The following is a 25,532-nucleotide window of genomic DNA, read 5'->3' as shown; positions in this document are numbered from 1 at the left end:
TTGACGATTAAAAATCTATTTGACGTTTTAATAGACGCGATTCAGTGACGAAGACCGTCCGTTACGTTTCACATGGGCTTTATACTTACTGCGTTTGGTTGACTGGGCGGGTCTTGCCTGTTTCGATGGCTTAGAACGCGCTGTAGATAGCACCGTGACCGGCGTTGCTGTTGTTTGCGGTGGTGGTGGAAAAGGAGTAGCCAAAGGTGTCCCCTTCGAAAGATTGTTTTGTTTACCACTATGACATACGGTATTACGTTTTTTCGTACATTCCTCTTTAACTGTGTCGCCTTTTTTACACTTTGTACACGGCTTGCACCGACTCAAATCTTTGCTATCTGAATAAGTCCCCTACGAAAGCAATTACACCAACAATGAGGTCAATGATTATTACCGGTAACGTTTCAGTTAAATCTCTTGAAATCGAACAGCCTTCTTCAACTAACTCTACAAGGTAACAAGTCTCACAATATTGCCTACCTTAGAAAGTTGCAGAGGGCTGAGCGATTCGCGAAATAAATTGGAAAATATAAAAATTTTATCAAAAATAGACAACAGGATATCCTATACCACCCGAAACAAAAACAGGAGGTCCTCGAGACTATCAAAGCTTCCAAGGAGAACTGTTCTCAAAGGACATGGCTTGAAACAACACCACGTTTTACAGAAGATGTCCCCTCGGTCAAGACGTCAGCGAGCGCGGCAGGTATATTTTACAGGTCACTGTCACGGTTGTAACCATGATAAAACAACCCTAACCCTTAATTAATGATAACCCTAGGCCTAAAACTATCATATTCGCCTAAGGTTACATTAGGAAAGTAAAAAGGTAAAGTCTCTGCTTACGAGCCAGAAGGCTCATCAGGCCCGCGCTTATCTCCGGTTTCCTTAGCATGAAGCGACTAGGAGTATTTCTTCCCCCCTGGATGGGATGCTAGTCCATCGCAGGGTTACCCCCAGCAATCCGCCGGTCCGTGAGAGTAAAGTGTCTTGCCCAAAAACACAACACAATGTCCCCAGCCAGGACCCGAACCCGGACCACTCGATCCGGAGTCGAGCACTCTAACCATGAGGCCACCGCGCCTCCCACATTAGGAAAGTGGCCAGGGTTAATTTGGCGCCGGCCAAAACCTCATATACAACAGCCGTGAGGTACTTTAATGGTTCAAGTATCGTGGCAATAGCTGATTTTAAGAGACTTCACGATTGTACTGAAAGAGATGAAATACATTAACCCTTTCACTCCTGTGGGGTTCCCCATTGACGAGTAAAATCGTCTGGCGTTAGACAGAGTAAAATCTATAAGTCTCAGTGGCCCTTACAGGAGTGAAAGAGTTAATCTGGGTGAATGAAATGAAGAGATGTATTCATCACTGGATGATGACTCGGAAATACTCGGAAAAAATTCGCCGGCGAGTGCTCTTTTGCTGGAGTCGAACCTACGACCCTTCCGATTTCTAGTTCGGATACTCTGCCATTGACCAATAGGAGGCTATAGGAAAAGAGGCAAAGAAGCACTCCGGTTTTTTCCGAATATCCCCCGAGTAACCATCGATAAATAAATCTCTTCAAATAGAGACTTCTTTGGAAAATAGGAGAATGTAGGAAGGAATTAGAATAGTCACCTTTCCGCAAGGAGCACAAACGGTATTGCTATTTCTAGTACAGTTCTTTTTTACTCCACGTCCAATTCCACACGTACGGCACTTCGAGCAGTATAAAACGCTATCTTGAAAATAGTGACCAGGCTTGCAGCTACAAATACTGTTCGTTGTCGATGAGCAAGGTTTCGTAGGAATGTTGTGTCTTCCACGACAAATATCACACTGATAACATCTTGTACTGTTTATCCTGTCGGAATATGTGCCATTTGGGCACGGTTGGCAGTTCCCGGACTTTGTTATAAATTCTCCTTTAGGACAAGTGACCGCATAAATTCTCTGCAGAAGAAAAAGAAAGTCACTAAAAGTGCATTAATGTAGTTAAGGTGTTCCAGGGTAGTTAACAAAATTCTTAGTAGTTTAATAGTAACTACATGAAGTAAAAGTTTTATCTAAATAATATAATAATATAAATCATAATCCACTGGATAACTCAATAGGTTTTGATAGTGTTTATCCGCTGGATAGTGATTTATCAGGTGGATAGCGTTATCCACCTTTTGAACAACCGAGGCCAGGCTGGTGGATAAGTCACTACCTGTCACTTTTAGTCTCTGAGAAGATTTCAGTATTAGCCTTCGTAACTGTGAATGTGCATATACTCTAAGCACATCTGGTTGAAAGGTGTGTAACGTGAAGTATATTTTACCCATTGGACAGTGAATTATCCACTGGATAAAGTTATCTTGCCTTTGAACAACTGAGGCCTGGGACCCGTTTCACGAAAGTTTCGAAACTTTACGGGCCATTTTCGGGTGTTACAATTCCCTCTGTATCTCAAGAACGGAGAGGATTTGAGTCGTCAAACTTTACAGTTTGCTCTTTGTTACCTTGAAAACACGTTAAAAGACCGGCGTTCCCGAACAAGAGGTTGGCAGGTTCACAAATGGCTTTTCGGCCCCGTAAAGTTTTCGGGACTTTCGAGAAACGGTCCCTAGGGCCCAGCTGTTCAAACGATGAAAAGCACTATCACTATCAGTGGATAAGTCATAGCAAAACAAATTGTGCTTTCCAATGGATAGTGATTTATCCGGTGGATAGCGTTATCAACCTTTTGAACAACCGAGGCCTGGGGCCCGTTTCTCGAAAGTCCCGAACCTTTACGGGCCGTTTTCGGGTGTCACAATTCCGTTTGTATTTCAAGAACGGAGAGGATTTAAGTCATCAAACTTCACAGTCCCTTTTTTTTTCGTTACCTTAAAAACATGTTAAAAGATCGGCTTTCCAAAACAAGCGGTTGGCAGTTTCATAAATGACTTTTCGGGCCCGAAAAGTCTTCGGGATTTTCGAGAAACGGCCCCAGGAGTGTAATTATTTGTACACTTTGAACTGTCGAGGTCAGTCTAACGCAATAAAATGAGATCCAAGTTACGTTGAGTAGACATCACAAAACGTCCCCTCTTGCGAAATGGCAATGCGTATACTTCTGTTGGACGTGATCTTTTGTGACAGTTAAGAAGACACTTTATGATGTCGAGACAAAGAAATATGAATCTCGTTATGTTGCTGTGTGAGGGCTAGTCAAAAGCAACAGGCGATTTGTTATTTCAATTCAACCCTTCTTTTAGGTGAGTGTAAGAGCGAAAGTTTTGTGATGATAAGTTGTGCACCATAATCGTGGAGAACTTGAACATACTACTATAAAAGCTTATCACTTCGGCAACGAGTGGTCAAGCCAGAGAAACTAAAAACTTAGCTTTCAAACAACTTCAAGCATCAAAGCCTAGTTCGCCTTGGCAAATGACTGAAGGTTGGTTTCAGCTATGCTACGTCTGATGACACTGCATAAAAATCTCGCGCCACGTTCTCAGCCGAGCAGAGGTGAATGAACAACGATCTCGTCAATTTGCTTTTTTCCCGCGCTTTTTTATTTGTATCACGATTGGCTCATTTTTTCGGCGATTGTAATTAGCAACGTCACGTATTTTCCTTTTTTTGCCTTTGTTCCTTTCGGATCGTCAGCTGACGCTGTCTATCTCAGCGGCCTTACGGCAAAGAGGCTTTCAGACTCGCCTATTAATACATTCCTGCAAGAGCACGTTTTCTTCTTCTGGCATCCTATACAAACTTTAACCCTTCCTACGGCTAATTTGTTACGTAACAAATGGTATTTATCAGATATCGGCTTTACAGGTTGATGTGTTGAATGCTCTGAAACCACTTCACATATGTTCCAACTATAAGATAATCAAGATGGATGTAAATATCTCGAACGCTTGCATTGTTGATAACGAAGCAAATTTGCCAAAAACGGTTTACGTTTTAGGACTTTTAGCTGCAAAACCAGGTCAGAAAAATGCTCTAGTTTTATTATGTTCATATGTTTCCCACGTGCTACCAACTGGGCAAGTCGGAAATGACTTCATTAGGTTACATGATTTCTTCAATACATAAACCCATCACGCTGTTTTCGCGTGTAATCTTGGCAGCAGGGCTGCGAAGTTATCACATGTCAAACAAAGCAACAAAGCGCAAATGTAATTTGAAATTCTTCTTGCACTGGCGACGACGAGATCGCACCCTTAAAAGGGTCAGGCATAAAGCCTTTGAACAAACTTTTTCTCGTCTGATAAAACACAAAGGAATGTCTCGACGTAATCATTTGCCTGAGGTTAGACTTGATAAAACACGTCAAAAACTCAAATGTCCAAGTTTGTATCGACTCAATTTTCTTGGCACGCAATTGTAACAAGGTGAAACGTTGCAAAAAAGCGAACTTCTGCTTTATGATATACATCGACTATAGCTTTTCAACGCAATGTGGTTTAGTTTAACCTGGAGGCCTTTTCCGGCAAGTTTCCGGTTGATGTCGAAATCTCTCAACGTGGTTCACCCGCGCGCAGCGAAAAGCCTCCGATTTTTCGCGAAGATCTTAACACGAGAAATTTTTGCATTGCATAGCTTGTGTATGATGCGCTCTCTATGAATTCCAAATGAGAGAATTAATTTCTGAAACGTTTTTTATAATACCACAACAAAACGTAACGAAACTACAACTATTCGCAGGTCGTATAAACAAACGGTTCGCGAATTTTCCTCAAACAAGTAATTTTCACTTCTTAAAGCCAAAAATAATAGGCTAAAAACGCAAACCTTTTCTTTGGCTTCAGTAACACCAAGCTGCGATACACGACTCCACAAAAACGTAACCGTTAAGTAAAGAAACCCCCATCTTCGAAGATACATTTTTGTTCGTTTTGCCTCGAACACAGTACTGTTAACATACGGTTACAGCTTCCAGAAACTAAATCCGCAATTTTTCTGCGCTTGTTGAGTTCACGCAAACTCTCTGTCAATCATTGTCTTTTTCAGACGTACATCTGTGTTCCTGGAGTTTGCTAAGACTTTAATACAATTCATCGAACTAATTAGCTGGCACGTTCAGGCAAGTCTTTGACGAGGCGACCAGTTTTTCATGGGGTTTGTAAAAATCACTTTTTTCCTATCAACTTTTTCGCCGTTCAAGTCCCACACAGCTTTTTCCTAATCCAGTTGTGACAGGCCAAAAATTTATTACGGACCGAAAAAGCGTACTATTTACAGTGAAAAGCAGGCGACATTTTTTTATCAATTTCTTCTTTCAACAACTATCAAGTAGTTTTTAAAGCACACCTATGCAAACGAGGGGTTTGGCGATGGACATAAAAATGCAAAGGGGTTATCAGTTATGTTGTTGACAAAATAATGCAAGCTCCTTCAGCTCAAACGCTCCTACAAGATCCAAGTTTCTAGTAAATTGCCTTGACCCGAGACCACAAAAAGAAGTTAAATCGCAAGTGCAATAAATTTTACATTGGTGAAAACTTAACTAGAGTTCCGTTGTGTTACTCCATGAACTCCATGGCGAAGAGAGGCTATCCGTCTTTAACTGCCACATTAAACTGTCCTCACAAAATTATCCTAATCCATGTAGGCGTCAGGAAAACTATCGTTAAATGATGAAAATCATTAAGAGTTTGGCAATTTTTGAATGAACTGGTTAGTTTTGGAGTTTCCATTATGATCATATGCAGGAAGGAACATGTCACGTTTTGCTTACAATTGGAATAGCAACATTTAGCGAAGAAATCGCAAAGTTCTTTCAAAGTAAAAATATTGAAAACTGCTTCGCAGGGTTGTGTAAGTTCAGAGTTAATTTTTTTTCCCGCAAATCTTTGTACTGAAAAACGCTGTGCTTTGTCAAAACAAGCACGCCGCGCCGATGTGTTGTAATGAAAAACTCTTAGCCCTGGTCCACACGATCAAATGTTTACTTATGCAATAATGTTTTTATTTGGCTGTGGTTAAGAGGCAGGCAATACATGTAATTGTTTCACCTTTGCCATGGTAATCTGACTTTACTTTAACTAAACACGATGGAAGACGAATTTGCATAACAAATACTTCTACACGTTCGGAAAAAGTCAGAGACCAAAATGATCGGGAACAGACGAGAATGGCGGACACAAAAGACGCTTCGATATCACTCTCACCTCCGAACACATGCGTTATTTCTCCCGTTTCTTCTGCTGAGTCTTAAACCCGTATCAAAAATAGAGCACTTTCGACATAGAATTTGGCTCACGCACAATGCAACAACCTGTGAAACGCATACGAGACACAAACCAAATATGATTGAAGAGCTAAAACAATATAAAACTAAAGAAAAATAGCTGAGAAAATAAGCAGAAACGTTGCCAGGTGCTCACGCCAAAAATTTTGCTCGATTGGACCAAACTCAAGAATTTTGAAAAGAAGACATATGAACGCACAGGATCGTTACTCGAAGCACCGGTTACAAATCCCGCGACTGACAAATTAACCACGCCACGGCTTTGTCCCCTTTATTCATTCAAATCTTTGCTCCTCGCCAAATTCATCTCTTTCACGAAATGTTAAATGCCACCCTGTATGTGCCTTAACACTCCCAACATCTTAGGTAAGAAGTTGGAAATTCAGTTGATTATTGGTCTAAATTTTACGAGATAAAAATCTAGGCGATGAGGAAATGACTAAATCACAGCTTTTTTATCACAGGAAATTCCCACTTCAAGGACTCTTTCAAAATAAACATGTCAATTAAGAGAAAGCAAACGATGACGTGTAGCGCTCTTAACTGTCGCGAAATAATTCCTCCACAATTACGAGGTGAGAGAATTGCGAAGCTGGAAGGAGAGCAGTCTTTTTTAGGGCCTCCTTTGAGAGCAAACCGATCTTCCCAAGAGCCAAACTTTCTAGCACTGCCTAACCAAATGTTTTGTCGCTGAAATAAGGATTTAAATTTAGTACCTTTTTTCTTAGGCAATAGACATCGGCAATAATTCATCTCCCCTGACCAACGATGACAAAAAAGAAAACGAAGGGAATTTTTTGAGCGTAGCCTGATTCATCATTTCTACCAACTCCCATCGGCCAAACTGCAGGTTCATGTGCCGACTGTGGCAAAAGCACGCCGTAATCCACCTCAACGTGGCTGTCGTAGATGTTTTGAGGTTTTCGAGTAAGAATTGAGCGGAATATTAAACTGTATACAGATAATTTATTGGTTTTAATTAAACCGGAAGATATAAAAAACACTTTTAATGGAATAGCTATCCCTAATACATGTTTTGGACATTTGGAGGTCCCAAACAAGCTTACAAACTGCTGCTTTCGCCGAGACAACATTTGTAAGGTAGTGCAATTTCATTTTGCATAGACGATGTAAGCAAAAAAAAAGTTTACTAATAACTATTGAGCCATACTAGTTCCCTATCATGCCGTAAATTCCATTGTTGAAGCGAAAATGGTCGACGAAGCTTGCTTTGTTAGTTGGTGCATGCCAATTACCCTAGTTCAGTTTTAATCTGCGATCTTTTCTTAGGGGGCGAAAATCTGCGGACAGACTAAGAAACCTCATTCCCCAATAATCCTTTTAGGAATGAGGGGCAGGTTAGTTCAGTTTTGTGATTAAGCGAGCTCATTGACATTAGAATGATCGCCTACAGAGGAACATTTTTCTGTCTGCAATATACTTTATTTTAGTTTTAGATGTGCACTTCGATTATATATATTTGCAGTCAACTGGCAAATACAGGAAATCTGCCCGGTTGAGATTGCGTGCCACAATTAAAACGCATGGCTAAATGATTTACTAAGGGTCCTTTGCATTAAATTTCAAAGCACTTTGTTATTCTTAGAAAAAGGCTGTACAAAAATGTTTTACATGTAGAAGGCTGTAAAATTAGTTCTAGCGAGAGGGAAACCAAGTTCTTTAACCAATTTTAACAAAGGCTTTTGTGTTGCAGGCTTATGACAAGGTGGAAAGTATTTCGAACCAGATTAATCTTGTGTATTGTATGAGGTTAACATGTCACCAGCAGAAAATGAAAGCAAATGATCAATATTTCCCCTGTTTGTTATTTGTCAAGTGGGAGGGAATTAAGGCTTTCAAAATATGTAAATGAATTCACAGCATGCTAAAACTGAGCAACTCATACCATAAAAAGTCTGTTTTCTGTGTCCTGTTCTGTTAAGCTTATAATTATTTTATGCAAATCAGCCGTGCGGAAAAAATTCTCAGTGTGACCAAATTTGGTTGCCATAGGGGCTAGCTGACCAGGCTAACTTGTACTCTGAAAATCTGCGCTTTTCCCCTTAGAAGAAGCCTTCTTCGTAGTTATCTTTACAATTGAATAGAGAATATCAGATAGATTCTAAAAGGTTTAAATCTAAAACAGTCAAGCAAGTCTTCCCACAGCTATCTATCTTCAATGCCATTTTTACTAGAATCATCACAATAGAATCATTAGTCACTACTCAAGCAATCTTTTGCATCTCTTGACGTCTTGCTGTTAAAAAACTATTTTTTCCTAACTATCCAAGACACAACTTTGGCCAACAACAAAGCTAGTGATAAATACAACATCAGAAATCTACTTCCTGGCAGGAGATGTTTGAAGTGACCGTTGAAAAGGGACGTTATTGCAGCTTTTTGTGCCAAACGAGAAATTCCCCGGCCTTTAACTAACTTTCAGGCACTCTTTAGATTCCCCATAACCCATGTGACAGATCCAGAGAATCGAGAAAGATGATGAAAACTCTGGTGTGTGCACATCCCCAGCCCCTTCCACCCCAACAAAAATTTACCCTAGTTGAAATGTCACCTGATACACTGCAAACTGCAAAATACACATCCACTTATTTCAATATGAATGGCATGTATTGTTGTATACCTCATTCTTCAAAGGTTGCTGGCACAAGAACAAAATAAAGGGCAGGTATTCTGCAGTTACTTAGGAACTTCACCAAAATACATTAAAAAGAGGGACCCCCTTGGCTGTCCACTTCCCTCCCCCACAAACAATCTCAAACTGCCTCTAGCCCTTACAAAATTAACCCACCATTCCCTGACCTTCAAAATAGTTGTTATCTCTAACTATTACTTTTTGACCATAGCAAACCAAGTTCAGAAAAACATCAAATTAAATTCTTCTCCAGGAGAAACAAAATGCTGTTTCTATATATACCAACCCCTTGAAACCAGAAGCTAAGTCAGATTTCAATCTGCCAATCATATCACAGATGTCAAATTATAAGCAGGGTATCTTCATAAGTGAATACTGTAAAAAGGACCATATCCGCTTAGCTGTTCCCCCTAACCCACCCTGGGCTACCGTAGCTATTTTCTGACCTTCAAAATAGTTGTTATCTTTGACTATTTCTGACCATTCAGGAAAAGATCAAATTGAATTCACCTCTAAGAAAAAAAAATTGTTTCTATATATACCGACCACTTGAAACCAGAACCTAAGTCAGATTTTAATCCGCCAATCATACGACAGATGTCAAATTATAAGCACGTATCTTCAGCTGAGCTTTTACACAAATATGTAATCCGTCCTTTCCCGTGTTTACTCGTACGTTATAATTGTTTTCCCGCCAGACAAATATTCGAGCATTCTTCACTTCTTCCCAAAAAAAATGGTGTCCGAAGTTTGATCGATGTCACCGATACAAAACGACAGAACACTTGGTTTTACGTGCTTTACGCGATTCATTTTTCTGTGAAAAAGGGTCCAGCTGCGCTTCATACAAAGAACCGAGCATTTCCGGTTATGAAATTCGACACTGCAAACACGCAATTAAATATTTCACCACTTTTGCTTAAAAAAAAAAAGGTTATAACTGCTCAGAATATTCAAAAGAAGACCAGGGAATCCTATGGCTCTTTAAATTTGCCACAGCTAGAACCTACAAGAGAGCCGCAAAAGGACAACAAAATTGTTATAAAACGTCGCAAACAAAATCGAGCTTGAAATGTGTATTTCTTTGCCACCACTTCAGTTAGAATGAACTTAAAGTTGAACGAATGATTAAAAAAGATATGGTCGTTGAATCTCGCTTTTAAGTGAAGAAAATAAATTACAAAGGGATTATTTGTTGATAGGTCAAAACAATAATAAAGAATCGATTGGTTATCAGAACAAAACGCTATCTTAATTAACCGAAAAGTGCTCATTTCATCTGGAACTTGGATTCCCTTTAGAGTTTTACTTACTAAAACAACTTGCGATCCACTGAAAATTCGATGTTAAGCAACGAAGCGATGTAAACAAATATATTCTTTAACGCAGCACTTTGCACTTGCGTTCGGGTAGGAGTGATATCTCAGCTATGCATTATCCCTTTCTGCGTTCACAATAAACATTCGACCTTCTAGATCTCATTTTTTCTGCCACAGACTGTACGCCTCCGTATTGTTTTGTACTGCAGCGTTAACGTAATCTTTTGTCTTACGGCCGGCACGCTATCACACGAGCTGCACAGCTTGGAGCCGATTTCCGAGCTCTTGAAACAAGTAAACAATTTACGCTTTGCGCGCTGCTTTGTAAAATTCCCACTCAACTGCGACATTAAAACAGAAGCAATGAAAAGAATTTAAACATTAATTGTTGATTGCTATTATTAACTTATTGTTGTTCAAAAGCAAGTTTAAACTCATCCTAGGATACGTTGCTGCTGTGTAGCGATCTTGAATATGCATCTGTTTACACGCCACTTTGTTCAGCATAATATATATTTACTCTCATGCAAAATGACAGAGGATGAGTGAGATGAGGAAACTAATTCTAACGCTCTACGTCTCGACTTTGCGTTCTTCAACTAAATTACCCTCATCGTGCCGTTATCGCCCCACAAATCGAAACCAAAGTTTATCGAAAGGATTTGTCAAATAGATTTGTCCTCCGGGCAATTCAATGACTGTCCAATGTCTGCTTCGAGTAACAGATTTGCCGAAGCTTTGCGGAAAAGGTCGATCGTTTCATAGTTTGTATTTGCAAACATGTCTGATATTAAACCCAGCTGAGTTCTCGAATGTGTAAATTATCACTTATTCTGTGACTGAGAAGTGATGATGGTTAATCAATGCAAATCGAGAAATCAAAACAAGCCCTCCTCTTTACAAATAACGATTATGTTCTATACAATGAAGAATGCATTCATATACCTAGGTGCCCGTGAAAATGCAATTCTCTTCTGCTTATTCTCTGGAAAGCGCAATTTCGTTTGTCGTCCATTTGCAGCCCAGCACGGTGGCCGATATATTAGACTCGGTGCTATTAAATTACGGATCGCTATGCGCTGAGCATATAGTTTATTTGGAACCATGTAACATCCGAACAGAAATGGAGCGATCAAGAAAACCAAAGAGAAGGAAAATGTTGGTATAGATGAGAACACATTACAAGGTATTCCGATATTGACAACGTCGTGCTCATTTCGCGAGTCCGATGTGGAAGCGAGCAGTAGGTGCGACGAAATAAACAACGAATAAACTTCCGTTGTGAAGTTTCTGTGCTTTAAAACTTTCATCCGTTATTGCAAGTAGTTTCCTGAGCGAAATTTAGCGCCAAGGTTTACCTAGAAATGCGCAAAATCGAAAGGAACGAGATAATACTTAACATACTCCCACGGTCGCCAGCTAGGTCGATCGATCAAGTTATTGAAGCTTTGAAATAACAGCACAAAACATACCGAATACATCACAAACAAATCGCCGTGGGTTTCAACTAAAAACTCAACAGTAAAATTATTATTGTACGTACCGTTATCAGGAAGAAACATCCCACAACAACGAAGTGAGCAACAAAAGCTCGTGGCATGCTCGCTCCAGCGCCACTTGTAATGAAATCTCTTCAGAGCTGGAAATGAAATTTTGACCCCACGTGAATACGGGAATTTTCCCTCGTGTGTATGATGTCATTGTTTTTTTGGCTACTCATCCCTTTTCGCGGGTCATGTCCCCGTAGGGACGACGCAGACCTAATCCTAACATTACTATTCTTTTGTTGACTTTAATGAAGTTATAAATCTAAAAATGTTCCTTGAGAGGTTGAAATTTCAAAGAGAACGGGATTGCGGGATTTATTATTACGGGATTACAGGATTTACTCTGCAGGATGGGACCCACAAGGACGATGATTCTTGACAAAAGTTCATTTGATACAAGTCGAGGCTACAAGTACTGATCTGTGAAAGGGGATGTAGTCATACACTTTATGGCTGTTGATAGGTGAGACAAATAGGTTGTGATTTTATCTATTCAAAGTGTCGCACAATGTAAACAAGAGCAGGAGACAAAAATGTGGTTGTCTTGAGCGGGTTAATCACCTGGCCCCAGTTTTTCGAAGGGTGGATAGCGCTATCCACTAGTGTTTATCCGCTGGATAGTGATTTATCCGGTGGATATCATTATCCACCTTTTGAACTACTGGGACCTGAGGTTAGATCAGTTCACTCGCTCTTAATTTACTTTACATTTAAATTCCAATCCTAGCGGTAAAAGATTTTCCCCGTCGACAAGTTTTCCCAATAGTTTCCCCGCATATCATGTGTCGTATACCCGTATTGAACTCGATCAATATCGCCGCCGCGCTCATTTACCCTGTAACAATTCTTACTGCCTTTAGCCATCGTAGTTTATTAAAAATGAAGCGCAAACAGCGGCCTTAAACAAAGTAGAACACAGTAGTTCACTTAACTTGACGGTCGTATGATCAGCAACGTTCACTGTTCAAAAATAGAATTTCAGACGGTAAAGTGATTATTCATAAACGGCAGCTTAGAAAGGGCCATAGGCTCAGGGCTCTTATTTTGGCGGAAGGATTTTTGTCAGCCGCTTATTTCCTATTTCCTTTACTTTCATTTACATAAAGTTCGAATCTGTGTCATAAGCATATTTTCCTGTTTATTAAGCATCAGTGCTCTTTCCGATGATGCCGCTGCATTGGATACGGAAGAAGTTTCCACACAATTTTTGGGCCTCACTAAAGGGTGTTTTTAATTTTTTTTGCGATTTTGTGTAATTTGCGCGGCGTAGTTCGTTTAGATTAACTGCTAAAGACAATCCTGAATGGTTTTAAAATGTATCATGTATCTACAATCTTGGACAAAACTCTTGGGAAAAATTCCTGCTTAAACAACATTTGACATGAACTTACAAAAAAAGTCTATTGGTCCCCTACCCCTTCCCCTGTCTCCCATGCCAATGTTGATAATTTGGTGCAAAATACTGTGCCCAGTGGATTAGGGGTTGGTGAAAAGTAGGGAGAATTTAATCTTTTGTCACTAAGACGTTTTAGGGAATGAGCATTTTTTATAGTGGTGTGTCACATCGCCCAACTGGTTTTGTCCAAGAGCGAGAGTCCATCACTCTTACTAAGAGTTAAAATTTATTCCCCATCGTCACCAATCCCAAAATGCAGTTTTTTGGGGGCGGGAGGGGAGGGGAGGGGAGGGGAGGGGGTTATTTGGATTAAAACATTGGATATCCAGTTCTCTGAAGCATAATACAGTCCAAAGAGTAAATAACTTGTACAGAGTGTTTTCAGGTGACATCACGGCGGCCATATTGTTCCTAAACAATAGAAGGGCGGCCATGTTGGTGTACCCAACTAACCCTCCGGGAATTGACCTCTATTATCATGCAAACGTTTTCTTTTGTTTTGATGCAAAAACAAGGTTACTGATCATGTGAGTGAAAACACTCTATTGTTCTAATTAAAGAACCCCAAAACGTATTGCATTATGGGATGGATGAATAGACTATAGTTTCGTTGAACAGCAGACTGACTGACACACCCTTAATGAACTAGTTTCAAATTGAAGTCTCCTTGGCGTGTAGTTGAAATGTAATGGTTGCCGACTAGTTCTCATCACTTTATATACGGATCTTCGTCAAGTGCAGTAAAATAAGTTGTACCATTGCTGGCTGCGCTTTCTTTCAACTGATGAAACTAATATTTCACCTCTAGATGTTCACTGTCTAATTTGGTAAATAAGTGAATGGCTTGAACGAAAATTCGGATTTCGCGGTGGGTTCACTACTAGTGCCATACACTTTTGTGAGGGCAGTATTCACGGCGAATATTTCTCGAGCAAGCGCTGAAAGGTGCTTAGAATATGCGAGGCGTTTACTGTTCTAGAGGAAGACTGAAGGCCCCCCAGGGCGAAGGGGGGGGGGGGGGTCCTTGTTCCCTTATTCCCTTTAAAAGTTTGCTTGTGTTCCCTTGTTCCCAAAATTAGTTGCAAACTCGTTCTCAGCTTTTTTATTCCTGAAATGAGTTATGTTCCTTTGTTCCCTAGGATATTTTGTCTCTTTTCCCCTGTTCTCCAATTCAAATTAGCCATGTTCCCTTGTTCCCTGGGAGCTGGAGCCTCAAGGCTAGAATTCATGTTCGCTTTCACTCACTGCGGCGTTGTCCTGAACAGCGAACTGGCAAGGAAAGAAACTGTTTTCGGCCACAACCTAACCACATTGTTTTTGAAAGATGATGCACTTTCCCACCTACTTAACAAACACAGCCGTCTACTGCAAAGCCTTCTCTAGTCGTTTGCATAATAAATCAGCGTGGGATTTTGCGTCATTGCTTGTGTCGCGTGCTCGATCAAGCCGCGAGAGTGTGGATTTTCTTGACTGAAGCCTAAAAGATTAAACAGCTGCTGGATGATTAATTGCACAGGAAGTCAGCTGAACACAGCGCCTCTTTTTTTCATGTCACTATTGGTGTCGTTTAACATGGATTAGGCGTTCCGTACACTTGAAGCTCTTTTCTTTTAGTCCTAATGATTTATGTCCCTCACCCTAAAGGATTATGGTGGCCATATCATTTGAACTGGTATTAGGGAAACATCTGCTAGGTTTGTTCACCTTCTCTCTCTCCCTCGCCATTGGTCAGAGTATCATGATAGAAGGAAACTACAAGTCACTCAAGGCAACGAATTTTGCTTCGAGTTCTAAGTTGACATAACCTCCATTCAAGGGGCCTCCACCCTCTACAGGATTCCCATACAAATGCTAAAATTTGTAGCCCTGTTTTTTTTTATTTCCACTCTCAACTCAAGCATGGGGAACCTGTGGTTGATCCACCAAAGCGTAGCGCGTGATTACAGGTTGTAACCCTTTATAGGCTAATATAGTAAAGGAATGCGTGATATAAACTTCACTACTGTAGTTCAGTACTATGCTCTACTTTGCTACAATAATTTCAATCAACTGTTGTCTGCAAATGCAACAATCTTCGGTCGTCCAAGGCTGTGAACTTTGTCGGTAACCTTAGGAGTTAAAGCATTAAAGCACTTAAAATTATGCCTTTTGTCCCATTCTTGAGGTACCCAATCAGGTATATGACCCCACTCTTTAGATTCTTCTAAACTTAAAAAATTAAAAAAATTAAGCAAAGGCCAAACCCATTTGAAGCAAAATCCAGTTCGCACAGAAAATCTGAATCGATTTTTTGTGTGTGGGTGTGTGTGTGCTTTACCGTAAACTTATACCCTTGTCACCATGACGATAGCTTTAGTTATCGTTTAATAAAAGAAGAAAAATTTAGAAAACTAACCTTGATACAAAGCTTCATCTGGAGCTTGCGAGCCTTTTGCTATTTGCGTTCCTTTGTGGTTTTTCGAAGCTTTCTCATGGAGACCAACGGCCGATATTTTGAACGAAGACGTGACCAGCGTAACGTTCTTTGGAGAATCTCCTCGCACTCTCTTCCTTCTCTCCACGATTGAAATTCTGTTGTTTCTATGTGTATTCCCTTCGAAATGAAAGCGAAGCAAACCTTTGACACTGGAAGAATTCGGTTGTATTTATAAGGTACAGAAAGCACAAGACATTGTCTGTATCACGACGATGTCACAAGAAGGGTGTCATAAGATATCGTGAAATTTGCTCGATGCGACAAGCAGGTCACGATAGTTACCCGCTACATCACGAGACACACCCCATAACCAGAGATTCTGAAGACGTTCATTGTTGGGCCTCACTGTGTTATGACCACGTAAAGAAAATTCATGACAGAGAGAGAATTATTGCAATGAGCAAACAGCCAGCAATCGAGCCTGACCGTCCGTGACATTTTTTTGGCTACAAATAGGTCGTGTTCGCAAGGAAAACAATTGAATACTCATCAGGCACTTTTAAATACCAGGGCAAGAAAACAAGGCGGTCAGGAACTATTATTATTTTGCAGAGAATGACATATCACAAAGTAAACTAACACAGCTGAAAAAGACGGGGGCCTTAACTATCACAACTGCCCGATACGTACGTGATACGTACGTGATACGGTAAAGCAGCATGCAAATTTGTTTATTATTTCCGGAGGCAAGTGAGTTCGGAAACAACCCTCGGATTTCTTATCATTTGTTAATTTGCAAATTTTTGAAGTTGTCCTACTTGGTCGCACGCCGAAATGTCTCACCACGCGTGCTTGTGAGTACAAAATACCTCTTATATACAATGGTTTTTCCTGAGCAAGAAATCTTGGAGAGTTTTTTTCCGGAATATGGCTTATCAGAACACCCTTAAATCGAATTTTTTTAGGTAGTATTAATTTCAAAGATATCAATACATCTTCATTGTCGATGACAGACATCGCAGTCTGAAAATGACAAGTAAAATACCCTTATTAATCAAGTTAACCCCAGGTTCGAAATTCTTTGTCATCCAGCACATTTTTAGCAAATTTAAACCTAACATTTAGTACAAATTCGGACCCGAAAAAGTTGTCTCAATCTTGTCCTATGTTCTCCTTTAATTGCAGTAGAAGATGAAAGGTTAGAACTTTTGATTTCTTCCCTGGATTAAGCACTCTAGCAATGTTCATTTGTCAGTTGATTTGTATTGCATTTGTGCTCTACTATCTTCCTGACCACCCCTTTTGGCATGGGGCTGTCGTTTTCGCCCGTTTTTCGAAAGTTCCGAAACTTTTCGGGCGTATTTTGGGAACGATAAACCACTTTGTATCTTCAAACACTGGTCGCTTTCAAAGCGTGAAACTTTGCAGTTAAGATTTTCTTTCTGGTCTTTTAAAATCTGTTGAAAGGTCAGCTTTCTGAAATAGCCGGTGGATCGTGCTTAACTTTTTACCGGATGCCCGTTTCTCGAACGTCTCGAAACGTTTCGGTTGTTATAATTCACTCTGTATCTTAATTAAGAACGGTGAGATTTTAAGCCATGAAACTTCTATGTCATTTTGATTTTGTTATCTTGAAAACATGTTAAAAGACCATCTTATCAAAACAAGCGTATGAAAGGTTCCTATATGGTATTTTTGAATTCGGCCCGAAAGTTTTCCGGACTTTCGAGAAACGAGTTCCTCAGTGACCTGATGAAGTGCACTTGAAACTTGATGATATCTTCTGATCCACACACATTACTGCTCAAGATGGTAAGTGATAGATTTCAAAGTGGGTAATATTAACTTGCATGGACCAAGCCACTTGAAGTTTGCATGCATTGGAACAAAAATTTTAACGAAACTGAAGCCAGACTTTTATGCCAGTAAATATGGAAAACCCGCGGGCGGATGAAATATTTTGTCGGTTGGTGGGTTACTGGTACAACCAACTTGAACTTGAAATAAAAATTATATCAAGAACTCCCTAGCATTATAAAAGGAAACTGAATAAACGACTGACTTACTAACTTACCTAGTTATACGAATAATTTACTAATTAATAGATTGAAATGTAAAATTTTTCTCTGGTCACCTTGTTTTGCAATTAATTAAGCTGTTAAACTAATAAAATTGCTGTCGAACTGTTGTTAAATTGTAATAGCAACTGTTAATAATGGGCCGTTTGGTCCATATACATAAAACACAAGTCCTTTCTTTTATCATTCCGTGACGTTAACTTAGTTACCTGGAGGGCCTTTGTATACGTCTCAGCTGCTGTGTACTGAAACCGTCCCCTTCTCAGCGCGAGGTTTAGTATAGTTTGTATTCTGCTCAATCTTGCCTTTGTTATCACCACAACTTGTTTCTTGGCTTCTTTTGCCGACTCAAAATGTTTGACCACTATTTTCGTTTAAATAGCAGTTGACTGTGATACGTCTAAACACGACCATATTAGGAAGTTACAAACTGCACTGATAAAATTTCGTCTTTGCTCAAAATTCCAGTCATGCACTTCGTACTTTAGACGCACGTTGCAGTCTAGCCTTGCATAACTCTTATTAACAAGCCACAAAGCGTCGATACTTTAGTATAGCAGAAATTTGATATCACGTATATTGAAACTTCGTACTTTCGGCTCTTTAATACTGTATTTACTCCCGTCCTTGGGCCAAATAGTGAGGAAGTATTCATTGAATATCGATTGAACAGTCCTTAACTGAGTAACTGCTTAAAAAAAAACTTCTGAGACTGAGATAGTAAGAAACTAAGTTTGAATCAGTTTTAGATGAATGGCAAGATAAGATACCGACCCGATACCCGAAGTCGAAGGCAACCCGATGGCTCTAGCGACCTTTTTCATTAGCCTTTACCGGGAGCCCGCATGAGTAGGAGCTTTCCACTCCTATACAGGCCGTATAAGTCAACCTTCGCGCGTATTGTTCTATTTTTGGTTCTCCGGCTCTGCACGAACTGTGGTTCGAATGACCAATTACCAATTAGAATCAAGTAATTGTCAAACGAAGACAAAAATAGCAAAAAGGTATCCAAATTGGTGTAAATTCATGTCAATATGAGTCTCCCGCTCAAGGGTTACTTCTAAAAATAGAGAGAAACGCTCAAAGGTTGACTCAAGGATACAGTGCATAAGGAGGCTCCTCCTACTAATGAGCTCCTGATTCTACAGCAAATTACTCCAACTACTACTCCAATCCCGTTTCGTGCATAACGTGTCCCCAGTGATACTGGTACTCACTTTACCTATCACATATGGATGCAAAGCTGAGTGAACTTTGGAGCGCACGAGTTGTGATTCGAACCCGGAGCGCCTAGATGCAGTCCTCGAGCGATATCCACTACGCTTCGCACACTGCCCGCGAGTGACGAATGAAGGGGTAACGATTCTAAACTGAGAAACTGCGGTGCTGCACCGGTGTGGAGTGACACACGAAAATTTGGTTTAGAGTGATAAAGGTTTGCGAGCTGACGGTTCAAGCGTTAGCCCTTCGTCAGAGCGCATGGCTAAACGAATGGCTTCGCTCTGACGAAGGGGCTAATAAGGCTCGAAACATCTGGTCACAAATATTTCTACAGTGGTTGATATTTCCTTCATCGACTCGTTTGACAAAAACCAAATCAAATCATTGTGCGTTTGAATTTTAAGTGTATTTATACACTGTCAAATACGTTTTTCTACATTCACAGTTTTCTCAAGTTATTTTAACGCAGATTCCTATAGAAACGCTGTTATTTCGGACACGGGTTAAGGCCTATTCTCCCTATATCTCAGTAGTCTACGACGAGTTTTCAAGCCATAAAATAGTGATTTTGCATTTTTTTCAACCTTAAAAACCAAATTTAAAAGACCAGTTTTTCAATACAGGCGAATCGCAGTTTCAGGCGCCGGCCCGAAGAATTTTGGCACCCTCGGGAAACGGACCCCTTCTTTTTCAAGTGCTGAAACATAAAAAGTTGAAGGCTATGTGCTATGATTTCGATTACGCATGTTTCAAGGTGACCCATGCGTCGTTCCCAATTATCTTAGAAGTATCTATCACTTTCGAAATAGTCACATTTTACCCGCACAATTAAAGGTTTCCTGACACCTGTTAAGCTCACTTGAATGTGGAATTATTCTCCCTCCATTTGAACTATACCCTGCGAGCAGAGTCTTTTTCGATCTTCCTAGGTAAGTCCGCGATCCAAGTGATCTTGGATGAGTGATCCTTTTTCGGATCATCCCGAAGGTGAATGCAATTAAATATGCTACCTGTCTCCTGCATCCTGATTGTTTGTGTTCAGTTTATATCGGACATCGGGAGTACGGAAGACACTCTCCATAGAGTAGGATCTTCCGGCCGAGACTGAAGTTATCTCTCGTAATTTTGTCCGTCTTACACTATTTAGACAGTTTCGTGATTGATCCCAGAACGGAGACGTTAAAACGTCTTTAAGGCTCGATTCACTTTTTCCCGTTTGTTTTCAATAGCGATGAAGTTCGAAATGTGCTGATTTCAAAGGAAGAATTTGCAGTTGATCGCATTTCAGTTTTGAGATGGTTATATGAACATGCGGATGTTGTCAAATTTCTCTTACACATCTCAGATATTTGTAACAATATCTCGAAATTCCGAAATTCCAATTTCAATTAAATTCGCATACAACTGATCCATGCATGAGAGTAAATACTAATGTAGTTGTGATACCCTTGGGAAAGTTGTGGACCTCTAAAAGAGCGGATGGTATAGTCTACAAAACCTTATCGTAGAGTCATTGTGTAATATATATTACAAGTTACCGAAGTTTCATATAAAATAAGCAGAAGAGGAACAAGAAGAAGAAAGAAAGACTGAAGAACGGAAGAAAGAAAGAGAGAAAGAAAGAAATAAAGAAAGATAGAAAACTCTTTGACTCTTTGAGTATTGCCGAACGCAAACTTGAAGATGGCCGCGAACAAATTCTTCTTTTGTCTTTGGGTTAATTAGCCTGACTAGGCTCGTTAACACGTGTAAAAGTGAAAGAATTTGGGCTGTAAAACGAGGCTATTCAGACTAATTTTCACAAAGACAAAAAAAAATTAATTTATTCGCGGCATTTTTTGTGCATGTCATCTCTGTACTCCTTCGCCTTATATGAAGGCATTCGCGTCCTACGTGTGGGTGTCAAAGTACAGCGAAGGAAATTTCCGTGGTATAGCTTTGATTCTCGATTCAAAACTCATTTTAGACCTCAATGAATCTAAATAGTCTTTGGGAGCCGTCACCTAACCAGTATAATCGCTTCATAGCAACTCTCTTCAATCGGAGCATTACGCGTTCTTGTGGTAGCTATCCACTCCTCTAATCAGTTGAGTCGGTCCAGCTATGAATTACTTAGGTGTGGACCTTGGTTAGCTAGCCGGGTATCTGGTGAAAAGTAAGGCTTTCACTATAAAGGCGAAAAAAAACGTAGGGCCTTACCAACGTAGTTATTGAGATCTCTTCATTCTGCTCACGAAAAGGAGAAATAAGCTTGAGATTCTGTAGTTGATGAAACGTTTAAATTTATTGTGTGTAAATCATGATTTTCCTGTTGCCTGTCAAGATTTGACCTCACAAATTCCAAGCATTTAATTTGGAAAAGAGAAGTTCTACTTCTTTATATATAGGAACAAACAAACAAAAAGCTTTCTACATATCTCAGTCAAACTACCACTATATTGCTCTTGAAGAACAACATCAGCATGGCTTTTGCGTATGTTTCTCGAAGAACCGGAAAAGGCTTCGAAACGTTTCGTCTCTTGTTCATGTGCGACAATCCAATTTTTTGAAAGAAAATGAAATGAATTTTTAGCTTGAAACGTTGCTATTCTCTTGGTTTTTTCAATCTTTCAAACATGTTAAAAGATCAGTCTTTTAGAACAAGTAGATAGCAGTTTTCACATATGGCTCTTCGGGCCTAGGACGTTTTCTGGGCCGTTGTGCACAGTTTTCTTCTTACAGCCATTTGTTTCAGGCCTCCGTTGAATGGTTTAACACTAACCTTGGTTAAAAGTTATTTATATACAGATTTATGAACAGTCAAAGAGCATGATTTTCTGGAATGTAAACCCAGTATAAATTACATAATATTTTGGACAAAAATGAACAACACATAGTCATATATGGGCTAAGCTAAGAGCGGCAGCTCATCGGTTCCTCTAGTATAATCAATATGTGCAACAATTTGTAAAACTCGAACTCTTTCTCACATTCTGTACTGCAGCATGATACAAAACCGAAGTACATAGAAATCAATGTTTTGAACAATGAAGCAGAAGAATAAAACCGCGCCAACTCCACTGATTTTATGAACAAGATTTCTTAAACCAAAGATCTGTTTTTTTCTATACCGCACTATATGGTTGTTTCGTGTATGCAACCTGTTCCTTCATCAGAGAAAATATACACCCAATGGTTGTTCTGGGTCTGATTGGTTAAAACCGATGGATCACGGAATCTACACGCTTTTTGCCGGAATGAGTGGATTTTTTTTGCGTTGTCTGTTTACGGGCACAGATTTTTTTATACCACCTTCCACTGACATATTTACTTTCCGTGACTTAACAGAACAACAAGGGAGACCACGCTTTTACCTGAAATAGGCTTAAGTGCTATTTCATTTGGAAACGAAGCACTAAAAGTTGGAAACAGCCGGTGTGATAAGATATGTTACTAAAACGTAAGACTTTTAAAGGGTTAAATAAAAGGCAATTAAAGAAAATTCTACAATACTTGATCGTAATATCACTTACGTCTCTAGAAGTTTGGCGTAGGCATGTAGAATGCTTCGATGGATCATATGAGTCGCTTTTGGTTTGCTGTGACGTTTTATGTTGTGGTAAAAAATCGCTTGGCAAACCATCATTTGCGCCATACATGTGTAGTGCGGTCTTCTGATTGGTTCATTTGAAGGAAGCAAACTTTGGACCGACTCGAAGCCACGTACATATAGTGTTTTGCAAGGACAGGTTAAGCATAGGGCCAAGGTTAATTAACCAAGGGTAGTTTAATACAAGCAACGGAACAGCTGCTCATTCATTAATAGATCAATAGCGATTAATGAAGAAAATCTCAGATCGCATTTAATTTGGGCGTGGCAGACAATACATCGTCGTTCATTAAAAATCACGCACTGGCTCCACTCATTGAAGAGATTTTTTCCGCAGTGCAAAACAATTGAATTCTGAATGTTGAAGTCTTCCCACATGGATCTTTTAAGCGGGCAATTAAGGGTTTCAGTGCTTACCAGTGAAATTTCCTACAAAAAGGAGTTCGGAACGGGACGCAAGTACTTAATCGTAGGGAAAGCCCCTAAGTTGTTTCAAGACATGATAAGAACCAAAAGAAAATAACTGAAATGGTGAGATATGTCAAGGACACTTGAGCATTTGTAGGCGGGGGATAAAAAGACAGAGGGTATGAAACAACATTGGAATATTACTCAATCATGATAACAAGCAACACGGCGTGACTCCAAGTCACGTAGCTTCACTTCATGTAGTTGAACCTTAAAAGGTTCACAAACGTTTAAGCTCAGTCAGTTTTGTAGCACAGGGTTAGGGCCCGTCGTTGGTTTTAGGAGCCTAACCGGATTTAATTAATTAAACAGCCTTGACAGAATAAGCAAGTATGACACTTCTCCATGTCATACAGCTTCGTTTTACACAGTCGAACATTAATATCGTAAACTTAAAACGTAATTAATAGATTTAATTAATATCGTAAACTTAATCAGATGTCGAAAACGTTCGTTTTTTTTTACCTTGAAAGAAAAATAAAAAAATGAGCTATATCACTTTTGTAGCACATGATTAGGGTAGTTGTTAGATTTAGGATTCTAAACGGTTTTCAAAGGCCTTAGGAAGCATTTACGTAGTGCTCCTTTCTTATTCAAGGATTTCATTTACTTTTTGAACACCTCCCTCTCGTGTAATATGATTGGTTTTTGGTGTAGCGCATCCAATGGAACAACAGATGACTTTCACACAATATATGCACGCTCACGCTTAGTATCCTTCGCTCCTTTCGAAAAAAATAAGAAAATTTGCCTTACATAAAATTTACCCTCGTAAGTATTGCGTATAATAAGTGTAATATCAAGGGCTGTGCCAATCAAACGTCGCACCCTAGCGGATTCCTCACAACTAGCAAAAATCAATGTTTTGTCGTTTCTTGCCTATTGGATGTTTGCTTACGTTGTTCAAAGGGGCTTTCAGTCAAGAATCGAGAGGACCTTTTTTTCTTAGTAAAGTTTTTAATCAACCCTGAAGTTATGAAGCCACAGCTCTGTCAACATTTACCACCTGCAAGACATGTGGTCCAGATGACAAGCCTTACCGTTCAGCGATTGTTTATCCCATCCATCTGCTAATGCAATATTCAACGCTTTGCCCCTTCTTCTTGAAAACATCTGTCATTTTACCTGCATTGTGTGGAGGTTTTAAAACAAAGAATACAGACAAGGATCTCAGACTGTTTACAATCTGGTAAAATTTGTGGTGATTCTGCTACTTTGTGGCCATGTGCCCATTTCTCATCATTGCTGGTTTGACGTGTGTGCACGTTAAAAAGTCAACAACAAGCAATGAAGTTGAATACTCTATTTGAGACTGCAAATATTTTGCCCGACGTGGTTTTTAGCAGTCATTTATAATGATAATAATAGTAGTAATAAATTATTGTGCTAATGATGATGATGATGATGATGATACTAAAATATTCATAAAAAATTTCACCATGAGATGGAAGTTTCTGTAGGCATATGGTCAGTATCCAGTCCCATTACGTTTCAAATACTTTCTTTAGTACCTGAGGAACCTGCCAACTAATGCGATGACATTCCAAGGCCTCGAGACTTTTGGTACTTCCTTTTTGCACATCCTGCGACACTTCTAAAAACCTCCGATTTCTCGCTGAAGATTTTATTAGTTTTGCGCTTTTTCTTTTTCTTTGCTCTTGAGGCCCAATGTACAGGCTACGTTTTATATGAAGCTTATCCAGGAAAACAATTTGTTTTGTTGTGCAAAATTGGTTGGTCAATGTGGATATTAAAAGTCCCACAACAGCTTTACTGCGTCTTCTTCAAGCACGGGCGGGGAGCTCATGATCCTACCGTATTTTGCGAACACATATCTCTCTCAGAGAAGTTCAAGTGAATGTCGTGCTTCCCCTTAAGCGATACTTTATATCGACTTTTATATGTTACATGTTATTATTATTATTATTATTATTATTGTTGTTATAACCATCATTATTATTATAACAAATGATGATCACTGGTACATAATTTCTTTTATAAAACGAATACCACGATGAATTAATATGGGTAAACAATTATTGTCCATTGAAATTAGGGAATAAGTCCACTTTCGTTTTGTTCAAAATCAAATAATTTCCCTCCCCTTTTATGGGTGACAAATTACGTTCAAATTACTGCTGGAAAAGTTGCCATGGCAATATTGTAATTTAATATGTGAATTATAAATAAACGCTGAAATTTCGCTCCAAAATTAGGGAGTAATTTGTCACACATGTTATTAAGGACGTTCGCGCCCAAAATGTTCCCACGTACAGATTTTTTTCAAACTTGCCAGGCAGAAAGGCTATGATCTACTTTTGTCAAAAAGGCAAAAAAATGGAGGGCCACCGTGCTCGTTTTCGAGATAAGGTGCATTTTTAGAAGCTTGCGTTTTATTTTAAGACGATCTTAGCCTACAACTGTCAGCAATAAAAAAAGCCGCATTAGTGAAATTTAGATCAGGTAAACGTACCCAATTCAACATAACTAATATAACTAAATAAACTTTTGCAGCTGATGTCTTTTTCTGAGGTGAAATAGACCTTGCAAAAACAATACGTATTAGTCTAAGAAAGAAAACTTTTGTAGCACAAGAGCATAAAAGGCAAAATATTTGTAACTTCTCACGTAC

The 25,532-nt window shown here is 39.5% G+C and overlaps 1 protein-coding gene and 1 long non-coding RNA gene across 5 annotated transcripts in view; one reads left to right on the top strand and one right to left on the bottom strand.

Annotated features, from left to right (window-relative positions):
- Positions 1-22,450, bottom strand: part of LOC137978582 (tumor necrosis factor receptor superfamily member 16-like) — a 34,105-nt gene extending 11,655 nt beyond the window's left edge. Inside the window, exons 1-5 of one of the 3 annotated variants that reach the window (XM_068825572.1) lie at positions 22,356-22,450; positions 15,524-15,721; positions 11,729-11,824; positions 1,626-1,940; positions 90-351 (exon numbers count right to left, since the gene is read on the bottom strand). In XM_068825572.1, the coding sequence (XP_068681673.1) occupies positions 90-351; positions 1,626-1,940; positions 11,729-11,785 (634 nt within the window). In that variant the 5' untranslated portion in view covers positions 11,786-11,824; positions 15,524-15,721; positions 22,356-22,450. Of the gene's footprint in view, positions 1-89; positions 352-1,625; positions 1,941-11,728; positions 11,825-15,523; positions 15,722-17,831; positions 17,982-22,355 lie in introns of those variants that run through there. The other 2 variants (XM_068825571.1, XM_068825573.1) reach the window with 2 other exon arrangements.
- LOC137980337 (uncharacterized) lies at positions 3,092-8,398 on the top strand. Of its 2 annotated transcripts, none has more exons than XR_011118493.1 (4): positions 3,092-3,229; positions 4,974-5,081; positions 7,504-7,571; positions 7,928-8,398. It is a non-coding gene; the product is annotated as an uncharacterized lncRNA (long non-coding RNA). The 2 variants fall into 2 exon arrangements; XR_011118492.1 differs by lacking the exon at positions 3,092-3,229 and adding an exon at positions 3,849-4,272.
- Positions 22,451-25,532: the final 3,082 nt, after the last annotated feature.

Source organism: Montipora foliosa, chromosome 12 (genome assembly GCF_036669935.1).
Source record: "Montipora foliosa isolate CH-2021 chromosome 12, ASM3666993v2, whole genome shotgun sequence".
NCBI classification, from domain to species: Eukaryota; Metazoa; Cnidaria; class Anthozoa; order Scleractinia; family Acroporidae; genus Montipora; species Montipora foliosa.
The sequence above is the reverse complement of the archived record's forward strand: the minus strand, read 5'-3'. Positions and strand labels throughout refer to the sequence as shown.